This window comes from Chelonoidis abingdonii, chromosome 7, assembly GCF_003597395.2.
Source record: "Chelonoidis abingdonii isolate Lonesome George chromosome 7, CheloAbing_2.0, whole genome shotgun sequence".
NCBI lineage: Eukaryota > Metazoa > Chordata > Testudines > Testudinidae > Chelonoidis > Chelonoidis abingdonii.
The window spans coordinates 38203381-38219247 of record NC_133775.1 but is presented as its reverse complement, the minus strand read 5'-3'; the positions used below and the strand labels follow the sequence as shown (position 1 = coordinate 38219247).

The 15867-nt window shown below is 38.1% G+C and overlaps 1 protein-coding gene across 2 annotated transcripts in view; it reads left to right on the top strand.

Annotated features, from left to right (window-relative positions):
• Positions 1–15867, top strand: part of PLPPR5 (phospholipid phosphatase related 5) — a 51958-nt gene that overhangs the window by 27953 nt on the left and 8138 nt on the right. For both annotated transcript variants that reach the window (XM_032804967.2, XM_075067813.1), the window contains exons 4-5: positions 11310–11486; positions 14183–14302. In XM_032804967.2, the coding sequence (XP_032660858.1) occupies positions 11310–11486; positions 14183–14302 (297 nt within the window). The remainder of the gene's footprint in view (positions 1–11309; positions 11487–14182; positions 14303–15867) is intronic.

The window sequence follows — 15867 nt, the reverse complement described above, 5'->3', positions numbered from 1 at the left end:
CTGTGGAAGAACTGGTGGGAGGTAGTGAAGGAGGAAGTAGCAATGAGACTGATTCAAATGTTACAGTTTAAAAATCATAGAGTATAGCTTACAGAGCACAGTTTCAATTCATAGCCAAATCCATATTTTTCTTCTTAATATAAAAGTAGCAAAGAGTCCTGTGTCACCTTATAGACTAACAGATGTATTGGAGCATGAGCTTTCATGAGTGAATACCCACTTCGTTGGATGCATCCATGAAAGCTCATGCTCCAATACATCTGTTAGTCTTTAAGGTGCCACAGGACTCTTTGCTGCTCTTACAGATCCAGACTAACACGGCTACCTCTCTAGTACTTCTTAATATAGTCACCTACATGGCCTCACTTCAGAGTCTCTTGGTCTAAGCTCATAACCTGACATCTGAGCACCAAGGCAAATGTAAAGCTCTGTGGTCCTCATAGGCCTGAATAGATAATTTCATCATTAGATAAACTATTGCCTTCAAATGGGGTAGTCTTTGCTTTGGATATGTTTATTTTTTAAGCTTAATTATATTTAGAAAACCTTTAGTGAGCTGACAACTGATATTTGTCAATCAGATTCCTACTGGCAGGCATCACTTTATGTCCACTGACCCCTGAGTGCACTTTGAGTGCACTGAATACCTTCTTGTTCCTAGAGTACCTTCTTGGGCTTCTAGAAACTGTTAAGGCCAACAAATTAGTGTTTCCAACACTAAATATAGCATTTACAAAAAGTTCCTTGAGTACACTAGGAGCATTGATCAACATCACAAGGAGAGTGTTATCTGCAAATAAGTAGGGAAGGAAACAGTAAAACATCCATCTCAACTATAGGAAAGAGCAATAAATATGTTCAGCAATCTTTCTTGCTTTGGGGACATACTTGAGGCATTATTTCATATGTTTAAACTTACTTCTATATCTGCTTCAAGCTATTTTACAAAATACTTGTAATTTTACATTTTAATTGCTCCTATTTGTCTTATCCCTCTGTAAAACTGTACCCATTGTTACCGTGAGTCACAGCACCTAAAGAAAACCAGCTGCTACAACCACTGCAGAGCAAAAGAAAAAAAATAGTACTAATGCATTTTTTTAAAAAGCCAAACAATTCTAGACTAAGTTTCTTAAAAAAAAATTGTCATGATTTTAAGGTCCAATATCTAGTGAGTCATCAGAGTGAAGTATAAAAGCTTTATTTCACAAATCACTAATCTTTCCAACTTTCTAATTATATAGATCATTTTGTTTGTAGCCCTGACAGTTCGTAAACTCCCACTGGTCCAGACCTGAATAATGCAAGTCCTGGTCCTCAGACCTGTGTCATTTTCAGTTCCTACTCTTATTTGATCTGAAAAAGAAGAAAACATTTTTATTGTAGGGTTTATTAAGAAGAAAAGCTGGTTGCTATGAGGGAAAATGGATTAATAAGATTGGAGTGCTTGAAGTATTTCTGGTGCAGTTGGTGTGCAAGTGTGCAGGTGACAAGGTCAGAGAACTAAATAAATGGGGTTTATTTCATGTTTTCCAGGTCTCTCTCTAGCTTCAGAAATACTACATATGTCTTTATATATACCCGCTTCTTGTCAGCTGATCTCCCATAGAGTTATTCACTGGGGAAGAGTTTTAATTTGTGTCTGGGGCTCCATGAGAGCCTTGCTAGCAGGGATAGTCAGAGGATGCACAGAATCAGTTATGTACATTAATCAGCCAGACTGACAGGAGCATTAGCATTACTGGAGTACTGAGCTGAACTCTTCCCTCTGCTTTCTGTTTGTTTCTAGAAGTATTGTTTGGGAATTGTTGCAGAATCCCAGTTGTTGCTCCCTTTGCATTCCAGCTAGCTATGCACTCAACACACTTTAGGATATAAACAGGCAAGGAACTATTTCAGTGATTTCACCCTAATAGCAGGTGGAGTAAACAAAGCAGGATTGATGTGATTTTTACCTATGAATGTGTTTAAACCTAAACTCAGGAACCCTACTTGTGGTATCTTCTATCTTGGTCTATCAACAAACATCTATGGCCCCTGTCACCTAGTATCTGAGCAGATTGGTTTGTTAAAATAGCTTTTTTTGGCTAACTCATTTGCAGTGTATGTTTTTTGTTTTTTGTTTTGTTTTGCACGTGGGCGGTTGCTATGGCAACTCTGAATTTCCATCCTGCTGAACAGCAGCCTTCTCAAACATTTTTATTTCTAACATTTGACCTTTCTTTTACTAGGGACTTCTCCGAAGGCTTTAGCAACTGAGATGTTGGACTACAGCATGTGGTCTGATGGCTTCCCCGCCTTCTCCAAACATGGCGATTGCAATGATTCAAAACTTACCCTTTTCCTAGGGTCCCCCCCCCCCCGCCCAACAAAACCCCAAAACAAAACTCAAAATCAAATAACACAAGATTCAATCCAAACCTTCTCTCTAGCCTTGGCTACTCCTGGGCTTCCTCTAATATCCAGTTATGGTATGAGTCACCTGCCTCAGTAGAACCTCAGAGTTATGAACACCAGATTTACAAACTGACTGATCAACCACATACCTCTTTTGGAACTGGAAGTACACTATCAGGCAGCAGCAGAGACCTCCAAAGAAAGCTAATACAGCACTGTACTGTGTTAAACATAAACTACTAAAAATAGAGAGAAAGCAGCATTTTTCTTCTTCATAGTGAAGTTTCAAAGCTGTAGAAAGTCAATGTTCAATTGTAAACATTTGAAAGAACAACCATAACATTTTGTTCAGAGTTAGGAACACTTCAGAGTTATGAACAACCTCCATTCCCGAGGTGTTCGTAACTCTGAGGTTCTACTGTAAATCATCAGAACCCTTTCCCAACAGATCAACCCTGCTAACACTGTGGGATGTGTCAGGTAACCATTGCCAGTCTGTTAAACAGAAGAAAATAGTATCACCAGAATTTTGGCATGCAAACAAATAGCAAAGCCTAGTAGAATACGCTGAAACTTTGGTCTCATTAAGTTGGGGGCATATTAAAGTACATCAGTTATGAAAAAACATAAATATATGCATAACTGAACACATGAATAAGTAGTCATGGGTCTTTTGGGTAAAATTTCAAAACAGTATATTGGGATCTCTCTTAGACTTTAATGAGTCTTGTGACTAACAACTATCACTCTGCTTTGAAAATGGAGGGGCTGATCTTTGCAAGTTGCAGCTTGGGAGAGATTTTAGTTCCATTTGTGAGATTTGAAATGTTTTGGATTTAGACATCTGAAAAATATTCAGACCGTCTTCAATTTTGTTCTGTTTTTTTTTTTTTATTGCATTGGTGAAGGCCATTAGGCAAATGCAGTTTGAGATACGGTGCAGTGACTCTAGCAATATCTAGAGTGTTAAAATCTCCTAGATCCCTTTCTAACTGGATCTAGACTGGATATGGTAAGGAATCATCTCAGGACATTTTATTTGACTTCTTGATACTGGACAAAAATTTTTGATCCTTTGATTACATTTGATACCATTGATTGTGAAGTGTTGACATGGCTGTGATCTAAGCAGGGATCAAATTTGGTGTAAAGTGGCTCCATTCTTTTCTCTGAAATTCTAATGATGGGCACTTGATGTTCTGTCCTGGGAGATTTTGATCATCCTTCCTGTTTAATGCACGTTTAAGGCTGTGGGAGGAGACAGTGAGGAAGTTTGGGTTCCATTACCATCAATATGATGGTGACACTGACCTCAGTGTCTCTCTTATCAGATCCAGATGATGCAGTCTTTGAGCTTTCCCTGTGTCTGCTTAATGGGGTCTGGATAATAGCTGTCCAAAGCTCAGTCCAGACAAGATGGAGCAATGGTGATAGGCTATGGGAAACATCTAGATGTGATGATGGTATTGGTATTCACAGCACTGAGAGAGAGAGATGGGTCTGTCCATCGTTTGTTAGTAAAGTGTACAACACAGAGGTCCTTTTGAATCTTTGGCTGCTCTTAGAAATCAAGTGGCAGCAGTATCCACACGTGCGATTTATTTTCAATAATGGGCATGATGATTAAAATCTTTCCTCTCTGATACTGATCTTGCCTCAGATATTAGATGCCTCTGTCACCTTCAGGCTGAATGACTTCAGTGGTACTCTATCCGGGGTTGGGACTACACCTGAAGACCACTTGGTGTCTTCCTCCAATGCCCAATGTGGCTGCCGATTTATTACTGGTGTGTCTCACAATGAATAGGTGACACCTGTGCTCCATTGTCTGAATTAGCTTTCAGTTTGGTTTGAGTGGACTTCCAGATGTTGGTTTAGATCTACAAAGGCTGTGGTCCTGGCTCCATAACAGGCCACCTCTCTCCTTGTGTTATTCCCTACCTATTGGGTTCAGATTAGGTACACCAGCCATCAGATTTACACACCTCAAGGCTCATAGCAGAGCATTTTCTCTGAAAGTTCTACAACTCTGGAACTTGCTCTCCCCTTTGACACAAGAGGCTGACTTTGTGGGTATTTAAGGCATATTGGAAGGCACACCTTGCACAAGTTTTGGCCTGAAGGGAGGACTGGAGGAAGCTGAGGTGGTTCTTTGGAACTGTGATGTTAGAGTCCATGTTTAATGTTTGTTTATTTAACTAATGTATTTCAGTATTGCTTGTCTTCTTAGAGAAGTCTGAAAAACACATTGTATAACTCTCATGACTCAGTAATTAAAACATTGGAGACTAAACTGAGAATTAATAATTTAGGAGTGCTATGTGTGTCAGAAAATCCTGAACCCTAAATCTGGTGGTTCTGAATAATTGATTAGCACAAATTCTAAGAAATTTTACAATATTATACTTAATGCCTTCCTCAGAAAAGTTCCCAGAACTCTCTCTATACTTGGACTCTGAGCATCCCTAAAGTGGACAAATAAGATTTCTAGTAATGCATTATATTTGCAATGCTATGGAAGAAGTGTAGGTTTGAGTATGGTCTCAGAGGAACTGAGGAATTTTCTGTAGGTCTTGCAACTCTTTTGTTTGCAACAAGGCTCAGAAGATTTGAAAACAGACATCTTTTCTATTTGCCTTAAGGACATGGCCATGGATTTACTCCAGGATTGAATTTGGCCCAATGATTATTGTGTAGACCAAGAAGTTGGAGACAGCTTCCAAAAGAATGTCAGAACAGGAATAGGGTTCCGTGAGCCTGCAGTGTGGTGGTCATTAGTCTATTTACTTACCTACAAATCTTTGCATTCCTTTTTATTGTTTTCTTTTATCTGAGTATCCTGCTTCTTGCAAATTCAACCTGTATTGTGGTTGGATGTCCCACAGATGGTGCAGATATGACCACTTTTATCTGTACAGTCCAGAAGTTGCCTGTTTCTACACAGTATATTAAACAGTCATGGGCTAGACTGTGCTTTTGAACTCTGCCCAGAGTAAGTGACAGCACATTGATTCCCTTCCTTTTCACCCTTGCTTCATGGGGGCAGTAATTTCCTACTGGTCCATCCCAATGACTACCCTGCCCTGCACACCATTACTTGGCACCATCTGCTTCAGCATTGGAGGGAGTGCGAGGGGAATAAGCAGGCAGACAGCGCATCCTTCCCCTGGCACACCTGGCTGTAGGATCTGGGGAGGTCACTCAGGAATGTAAGAGTATGTGTACTTCTCCCCTGTAGGCTGTGCACTCTCAGGGCTAGATTTACAGTCTAGGACCATCTTAACTGTGAAGAGACTTCAAACCATGGGATGTCTTGATCCAGTGTGTGTGTGGAGCGTAAAGGAGCATAGGATGTAGAGTCATTGGAAGAGAAAGTCTAGAGAGAGCTCCTACTATAACCCTGGAGGTCATCTGTCCTGTATTTGACACGTGGTTTATTTTTTAATCTTCATTTGTATGTTTCTAGATTGTTTCATTTACCTCATAATGTGCGTGGACAGAATATGTAAAACCTGTATTTTGTTTCATATTGGGCAGAGTTGTCACACTCTTGGCTGGAAGCTTTCCTGTTAAAATCTGAACATATACAATATATATGGTCATTCTTCTCCTGGTTAGATCTTTAAAGACACAGCCCTAACAGCGGTTTGCATTTAACAGGTTTTTTTGTATTGGGCATAACAGTGAAGATGATGATAATCATTCTGACCTCTAGTGGCAGAAGCAATGAATTGCGGTATTGATGGTTACAACCAATTCTTAATTTTTGAAAATACAAATGTGTAATATATTATGTTTGGGAAAAAAATATACAAAGTTCTTTCTAAAAGAAAGATTCACATTAATCACAATTTGACTACGGAAAGGCATTATGGATTTATAAGAGGCAGGTCTTCCTTCTATAACTTGCCAGAGTGTCTCAAAACCATTAAAGTCCCATGAGACCAAAGGAAAAGTAACAAATATGCTATATTTAGGTTGTCACAAAACACTTGATAAGTTTTGACATAACCATTGGAAAATATATGCATGCAAGGCAAAATAGCTTTTTTGGCAGAATGTTGATTAAAAACAAGGAGCCTAGTGAGATTTTCAGAAGTGCCTAGGTACCTAAGGCCCATATCTTTAGGTGCCTCATACCTTTAAAAATCTGGTTCATAGAAAGTAAATGGGGTGTTTTTTTTTCTGAAGAGAGATTACCAATATAATATGCTATTGGCAGGTTCTGAAAATATAGGTATCAAAAGTACAATTTCCTATATAGTTTATGATGCCAGCATTTTGTTTTGATGAACTAGCATCTAGAAAATGAACTAGCAAATATTTATTTTTGGAAACACTTGGCTCTAGATATTTCTTTCAGTTTATGAAGTAGCTTTGGCAACCTGAATTCCAATACCTTGAAGATTGAAGGCAAAATGAGTGTTTTACTGAATGTCTAGTAAATGTTTGTCTACAAAATCACCATGACAAGTCACTTTCTTACTGCCCCCATGCCATATGCAAAGCAACTTCTTATCCCTACACAGCTAGATCCATGTTTGGGAAAAAACAAGATTAGCAATGGCAAGAGTTCTGCTGATCAGGATTTAACAAGGAACTGATGCAGCAAGAGAGAGGAGTGCAGTCTGTGATAGTTCTCTCGTGTATCATCTCAGGACACTTATCCTTGATATTACATAAATAATCTAATTTGTTTATTAGCCCTTTTGCTAAGCTGATTACTTCACAAAGTCTGGGTTTTTTTTATTTTTAATTTCCCCACATTTTTATCCTTGAAATAAATTGAAATACTTTTTCAGTACGTAACTTTATTCATCCAACATCATTCAGCCTCACTAATGAGATCACAGGTTTAGTTCACTGAGCTGTTTTTCCTTTGAGATGAATTTATTATTTATTAAAATTAACATTTGTGTAAACCTTAGCAAAATAGCTCAGCATATTTATTGTTTTGTTTAAATTATTTCTTTATTCTGTTTAATGCCACTTTGCTTCAGGACAAGGGTAAAGACTAACACAGCTAGTCTCTGATACAGGACAAGGAATAGAAAGCATATTTAATTATATTGTGTGTGTGTGGTATGTGTATATGTATATATTGCAAGGCTAATCTTTGAGTTAAATATCAGAATATATTCCTCCAAAACTGCAGGAAATCAATGTTAGAAACAGATGATTGTGATTCCTAGTTTGTAATGTCTACAGAGAACATTGCAAATTTGAAATGCCCAATGGACAGGTTCCTGTTTCCCCTGATTCATTAGCTGTACAAGCAGTTGTGCCTGTGGTATACAGACATGGTAAAAATGGTGACCATTCTGGCAAAACTCTCAAGTTACCATTGTGAAGAATGCCAGGGGCATTACCATTTTGATTGTAGTTATCAGTGGACCCGGTAGTTGAAACTTATCATTAGTTATCCAAGTAGGACGAGGATACATATAGGTCCTGATCCTGCAGCACTTTCTGACTCAGGCAACACTCCCATTTTGTTCAAGTGGGTATTTTGCCTAACTAAGGAGCTCAGGAATGCAAAGTGCTGCTGAACAGCACCTACAAAGTGTTGAATCTAGAAGGGATTTAAGGGGCCTTGGCTTGCAACAGAATTGGCCCCTTAGATTGTAATGTTTTTGACACCTGAGTTAGAGTTAAGATTATCTTCTGGAGTGATGAGAATAGATCATAGAAAATTGATATGCATCACTGTCACTTGCCTTTGGAAAAGTCATTTATTCAGTTGATATTTGCTTAGAAGTAGTCATTTTGACTTAATACCCCATGGTGCAGAGTAACCTGCTGCCAGCTCTCTTGTCAAATCTATCTAAACTGTTTGAATTCTTGTGATTCTGCTGTGCACTTAAGATATTGCTATATTTTCCCTGATCTCAGGATGAATGGAGACCTGTGTTACGTGGTGTGGATCACAGTGATTGCACAGTACTAAAACACCCAGTAAGTCTGGTGAACTGACATAGAGGGTTACTGGGTAACCCAGACCACATTGTACTTGAAGTGGGTTTGGATGTTCAGTACCTGAAAAAATAGCTAATAAAAAACTGCTGGAAGTTTAAATCATTATTGTCTCATCAATATTTGACTTCAGTACTGTAGCACACAAAGAAGTGAAGATAAAAGGAGATTCAGTGAAGGGAAAAACATGTTTTCTAAATGAGAAAGAGAGGAGGAATGGGGGTTGGAAATACAGCCTAAAATGCTTATTCCCGTGGTCTATTCTATGCCTGCAATAATTGTATATATAATGATTTCTTACTGTACATCATCCATTTTACACTGGAGGTCAATGATGAGCAAGTTTAAGCAGCATGTAAAGTATGTTGTGTGTGTCCTGCCATGATTTTAAGTTTCCTAATTTGGCTGTTGATTTTTTCCTCTATATTATGTTTCTCTCTCTCGTGTTTTAAGCAAAGTACTTGGCATTTATCATGTTCTGTCTATGGATCTATAGTGGCAAACACACATGTCCTTTGTGACTGATGATTTTTGTCTTTTGTGAGCACATTGTAGCTCTTGGTTTGAGGCTGGGATTTAAGATAATGGGAGTGGAGTTGTGCCTTTGGCACAGTCTGACTATTATCTCCTATGCTTAGAAGTCATGGCTCACCATTGCTCCCATAAGGATAGACCCATAAAATACTTGTCTTATCTTCTGACTGGATTATTGCAGTGCTGTGTGATAGGCTACACCTTAAAATCAATTGGAAGCATCAAGTAGTACAGAATGAGGCTAGCCATTTGTCATTCATAAGAAATATAAAGCATCAGTTCTCCAGTTCTGCCTACCTATTTCCTTGTGTAATTCAAGGTTTTGGCTTTCATCCGTGAAGCTCTAAATGGCTTAGGTCTGTAGAAATGGTTGTTTATTTTATTTTGAATTCTACACAGGAGAAAAACCATTTTGTCAAAAATGAAAAAGTTTTGTAGTTGGGAGTTTTTCTGAGTTTAGACAAAAAGTCAAAATTTTCTGCAGAAAGCAAACACACATTGAAAAAAATTGTTTTGTCGAAAACCCAATTTTCCAATGAATAGCGTGGATGAAAAATTTTCGGCCAGTCATAGAACCTACATTAAACAGCTCGGGGAAGGACTGGAAAGAGGGCCTTCTCAGTGGAGAGCTTACAGCTCTGGAATTTACTTCTGTGGGTCTATTGGAGCCTGAAACCTTATATGTATCAGGATGGTAAGCAGTGTAGCTACTCAGATGTAGCTGCATCATCACAAACCACTAGTGTAGACATGCTGCACCCTCAGAAATCACTGCTCACACCACTGCAATGATGACTGTACTAGGGGTTTACACTGATAATGTTTTATAGAGATAACTAGGTGCTCAGAAGTAGAAATAGTTTAGGAAAATTTGGCATGTGAAGTTGCTGTTGAATACAAAAGCTTCAGTTTCTAGGTCTATTCACCCAATGGTATTTATTGTCACTAATTGCCTTCTCTGTGCATCTGAGGAGTGCAGGTATGCGATCCAGCCAGGATTACAGAAATTTAGTCCTGGTCGTGGTGGTGGTATAATCCTCAATGTTATTGGTAAGTCCCCGTGTACCGTCAGATTATGCAACAGACAAATAGACAAGTCTCCCTTTTTAAAGCTGCTCACATGCTGGTGTGTGAGGGACAGACAATTGCCTAGAGAGGTCAGGAGCTTTGCAGGATAAGCATTTTCTCCAGTATTGGCAACACCAAGCGTTCAAAAACCATGAGTCAGCTGCCCAAGAAAAAGCATGAGATTGGGATAAAATTGTGAGATTTAAAAATGATACATTTTGGGTTCTTTTTTTTATTTGCCTTCTGATTTTTGAGCCTTTAAAGATTCATGTTTTCAAGATTTTTTCCACAATCATGAGAACTAAATACTTGCCATTATTTTTAAGGGAGGTTGAGATTCTAGCATAATCCCATAACCCCACGAACACCAAGTATCACAAGACTTGCTATAAAATCACATAACTTCGATATGCTGACTCCTAAGATGCACAGGAGAATGGTTCTCTTCTGCATGCTTTTGAAGCTTCACTAGAGTAAAGCTAGGGCTGGCTCTGGAGGTGGGATAGCCAGGTCCTCCTCATATAGCCTTGGAGCTCTGGAGATGTGAGCGACCTGTGAAATCCCTGAGCTCTCACCTGCTCAGCTTTAACTTTAACAACCCTGCCGCCAGAGCTTCATTCCCAGTCTTTTCAACACCCAGACCAAACTCTCAGGAGACCCTCTCTTCCTCCTCACTACTGCTATGCACAGAGTTTAGAACTAGTTCATGCCAGTAGTCAGAAGGGGATTTCTTTGCTGTGCCAGGCCAAACTCTGAATAGCAGGTGTCTTGTGGGTAGAATTTTGCACTTGTACTGGGCCTTGAATCATAATTCCTGAGGTTTTGCTACATATTGTATAACAAATATGCTGCGTGGTATGGGAGGGGATCTTGCATATTGTTAAAATGCTGCCATCCTATTTCACAATATGAAATCTGAAGATTTTGCTAAAACACTGCAAGACCAGTGGTTTTTTGTTTTGTTTTTAAAATAACTGGAGATTAGTATGTTTCCACTTAGCAAAATACCAAAAAAAAAAAAAGAGAGAGAGAATGTAAAGCAAAATACATAGGGAAACAAATAAGAAAAATATACATTTGACAGCCATGTAAGATTTTTAATAGCCATATCATGTGCCACTCTTATTTCTAATGTCTGTAATGCTGAATCCTATGTAAAGAATGCACCCATCTAATCTCTGGGTAAAAAGAGAATGAAACTGGTATGTACTGCATAATGAGCCCTACTTTTTTTTTCTATACAAAAATCAAAGTATGCATAGTTGTCTTTTCCAACCAAATTACAAAAAATTCCCTTAGAGGTTATAGTCTTATGCTTCATTTTTTCTAATTTTCAGATGTATATTACCAACACAATAAAAGCCAGAGGAACAAGGCTTGCAAAACCTGTTCTGTGCTTAGGCTTAATGTGTTTGGCATTTCTTACTGGTATCAACAGAGTAGCCGAGTATCGAAATCACTGGTCAGATGTGATAGCAGGATTTATAATTGGAATATCAATAGCAGTGTTTTTGGTAAGTGCATATATGTGTGTGTGTGTATATGTGTGTGTGTGTGCATGGATGTGGGTGAAAGAGAGACAAAAGGTAAAATCTTAGCCCCGTTGAAGTCAATGGCAAAACTCTCCTCTACTTCATTGGGTCCTGGATTTCTTACCTTAGTGATGTTGCAGTTCAGGTGTTTGGTTTGTATATTGCATATAAAAAGATGCCCTTTTTCTTGTGGGACTGGATGCACCTATATTCTGACACCCAGTTCACATGGGCAAATGTCTACATCACATTAAAGAATTCCATGTGTAAATGTATGCTGTAACAGGAGTATTGATGTCTTAGATTCTTTTACAGGAAACTAAAATGCCAGACTTTGAGGCAGGCCTCAGTTTTCTAATAAAATGCCAGTTTTCTTAGATGCATAGATTTTAGAACAGAGGGCATAGAATTTCATGCCATACATCAAGTTCATGCATCAAGCCCATAACTTGTTGAGCTAGGGCATTTCTTTTAGAATGACATCCAATCTTGATTTTCACTATACAGTATTAAAGTGCCTTATTAGCATTATCAATCAGTTGCTCTTCATGGCAAAAAAACCCAAAACAACAACCTGGTAAATTTACTTTGTATTCATTTATATTTAATTGAAACTTATGTGGTTTACCAGAATAAAAGACTTAATTTAACTTTAAATCCTATAGAAGCCGATAAAGAGTGATTTAATATATCATTTTCTGTCATTGCAAGTATAGCCATTAGTGATGCTGCAATTGGAATCTGGTTTGTATATTCCATATAAAAAGGTGCCCTTTCTCTTTTGGCGAGATTTTTGGAATTGGATGCAACTTTATTATGGTACCCAGATCTCTGGTCTAAGTTCATGTGGACAAATGTCCATATCACAAAACCACCACCACTCTTTAACACTTTTATTGACGATCTCAATAGAGAATTGAAGTTTGTGAACGGGCACAGATGCTGATCTATACTCAAATTCCTTATAGGTCTGTCTCTCTGACACCTTTCACTAATACTAAATTCACCCTCCCAAAAGTTTTTATATATTTTTTCCCCTAAGAAACACTTTGGATGTAATCTTTGGGTATGACCAAGCTATACTGGGCTCAGAACCCAAGGAATGTAAAACCATCACCCCACCTTCAGCCTTCCTGATCCTGGAGATACATTTGAGAGCAGCCTTAGGGCTTATCTAAATTATGCTCTCCCTCCCCACCAACCTTTTCAGGGGTGGTCCTATTAGCTCAGGATCAAGGGAGGGAGTGTAGGACACTTGGCCACATACACCTCATACCCCAGAGAGTCAGGAATAGGTGGCTTTGAGCGATCACATGGGAAATAGTCTAAGAGAATTCCTCACCTGCTGTTTAAGCCAGCTCTCTATCCTGCTAGGACCACAAGGGAACATGTACTTGTTTCACGTATTTCAGTGCTATTGCCAGACAGCATGAGTCCTTATAAAACTGGTAGAGACATTAGATTTAATTAGATTTTGGAGACGATTCAGTGGTAAAACCCCCAGCGCTGCAATGTTGTCTTAATAGAAACAGTCAAAAATTGTGGTGTTTAAATATTTGATTATTCATTAGCTGTTTCTGGGGAAGAGAAGACAAGCTGTACAAACTTGTGTGAATATCATTCTTATATTCAGACAGTTGTAGAAATCCTTCCATTTGATTAAGTATTTATTTAAAGAAATAAATTACATACTACAATAAAAGTGGAAAAAAGTGCAGTGCATTATGTGTTTATTAGCTGTTGGAAAGAGAATATAAATAAATTTTTATCAAGACATTTAATTTATACTCTACTAACTGCAGGAGCAATTGTTTAACATTTTGAAAAATGTCTTTCAAAGTAATCAATTGTCACTAAAATCATTTCCACTCTACACAAGTCCTGCAATCCATTTTGAAAAGCCAAGTGAGTGAAAAAGTTGAGAACATGCTGTACAAGCAATAAATAAAATAAAACAACTGATTTTTATAACCATTTCTAGAGGAAGTGTTTGTGAATGCTCATGTTGGTGTCAGGATAGTACCAAATGATAAGCATTTAAATTATACTGTGTTAGAAGCACTGTCATGGACTTCAATATTTGCTAATCTTTATAGGAGTTCAGTGTTATTGCTGTACTTTTTGTGCATTTATTTGATAAAACGTAATTTGAAAATATACTTAGTTTGAGATTAAAATTACTATAATTGGCCACTTATTCTTCCAGATCAGCAACACATTTTCTTTTAGGAAGATCGTTTGTACTATGATATTGCATGTAACCATATATTGTTTAAAATTATATCATCTTGAAATACTAAAGGCTTTTTGTCAACATAAGTTTGACTAATACACTCACATGATTCTTTCAGTCAATCTAGTTAATTTAGTCACATTTATAATGTTATCTTTGCTAGAATTACTATGCCATTGCTTCTGGTGATAGTGGGTCCACTCCTGACATTTCTACTTTCGGTAAAATGTTCATTGAACTCAGGATAGTTTAAAAATAATATTTAGAGGGTTAGATACAGTAGGACAAACTGAGTATCTTTATTTTATTTCATTGATATTTCTGTTCTCCTACAGTAATCTCCTACTAAAGTCAGTAGGAGTTTTGCCTGAGTAAGGAGTTCAGGATCAGGCTCAAATAAGTAAAATGTTTGTTCATTATTCTAACTACCTTCTGACCTTTTTAGGTTGTATGTGTGGTAAATAATTTTAGAGGAAGACAACCAGAACATGAAAATTCTCATATGGATAATCTGGTCCAGATGCCAATGATCAGCATCCCTCGAGTAGAAAGTCCTTTAGAAAAGGTAACGTCTGTCCAGATTGTTTCATTTTAAATACCGAAATGTGATGGTGATTTTGCTAACTTTTCTGGATTGACTGAACATTGATGCATGTATCCTGTATCCCAAACTGCCTCAATAGAGTGGTAGGCAGGTAATGCTATATTGAAGGAGTGTTTATGTTTTGGAAGCAGGGAAAGAACATATTATGAGACACATGAGGCCTCCTCTTTGAGACCCTTCTAGCAATTGTGTTTCAGGAATGATGCGAAGTCGGCCAACCTCTATCCTGGATTACGGCAATGTGCCCTTCTCGCAGCCATGCCTAGTGATGCCACAGGCACATTGGGTCACATACAATGTGACTGTGAAACACTCCAGAGTAAATGGGCAAAGGGAGTAGCACATGCTACTTCATCTACCATTTATTCCCTTTATGGTTTGGTTACGTTGGAAACCAATCCATTTCTCATGTTCCATCTCACCAGTTCAGGTCAACTGGGTGTTGAATTAACATCCCACAGATTTAGGGCTGAGTGCTGGTGTTAGGATGCTGACAGTAAAGGACTTTGAGGTGAGGAGATTTGAGGGTGAAGATTTCATTGACTTCCTTAACAGCGTTAAATTGAATTTTTTAATTGACACTGACACTGAGTATTCAGGCTGAGAGTGGGTGGAACGTGGAGCAGTTGGAGTCATGAAATCTGTGACCCAATCCCCAGGTTACATGTAGGGTTGCTATGCAGCTGCTCCAAGCCAGCTGCATAGGGTACTGGGGCTACTTATATATATATAAAAGCACAAGTTTAAGTGAGGTCAGTGCAGTGACCTTTTCTGTGACATGTAGGAGTGCACAGCTGCCCTGTGCAACTATTCAACCAATGGATCCCTGTGTAGGGCTGAAAAGGTGCAGGGGGTGTAGCGCTGGTCTTGTATACTCTGGCAACTTTAACCCCATGTACAGAACTCCCATTCAAGTAAGTGAAAGTTTTGGGTGTGTTAACTTTGCAGGGCAGGTTCAATAATATCTTTGCTTCAGTAAGGACTGCAAGATTAGGTCTAACTCCTAAATGAGAGTGATGATAATGGAGGATAAAATGGTTCATACACCAGTGGCACAGTAATGGAGAAAAGCTGTGGTCTCTTGCCAAAACAAAGAAGATTTTAGATTAGCACGTACTAGTGACAGGATCCTTGGGTAAATCAGAATGCTTGGCATGAATAATTGTACTAAATTCTGTATTTAAAATTCATGTTATCTTGCTGTACTAAAATATTTGCTTTTGCAAAGATGCTGTTCTATTATATAAATGTTAGGTATGGCTACACCAGAACAATTTTGTTAGCAAGCAGGCATTGAAACGGATAACATAACTAAGGAACGACAATATTTCAGACATTTTTACCTAAAGGAAAGTTTGAACTACTAATGCAAATTTTAAAGTAAATCTAATTTTTATAATGAGCTTTTCTGTCATTACTTGTTAAAATCTTTTCTCTTCTCATTTGAAGACAGTAAACAACTTCATATCCTGCAGGACACTAAAACAAAGATTTCATTGGAGTTCACTTTAGTACAAATTAATATT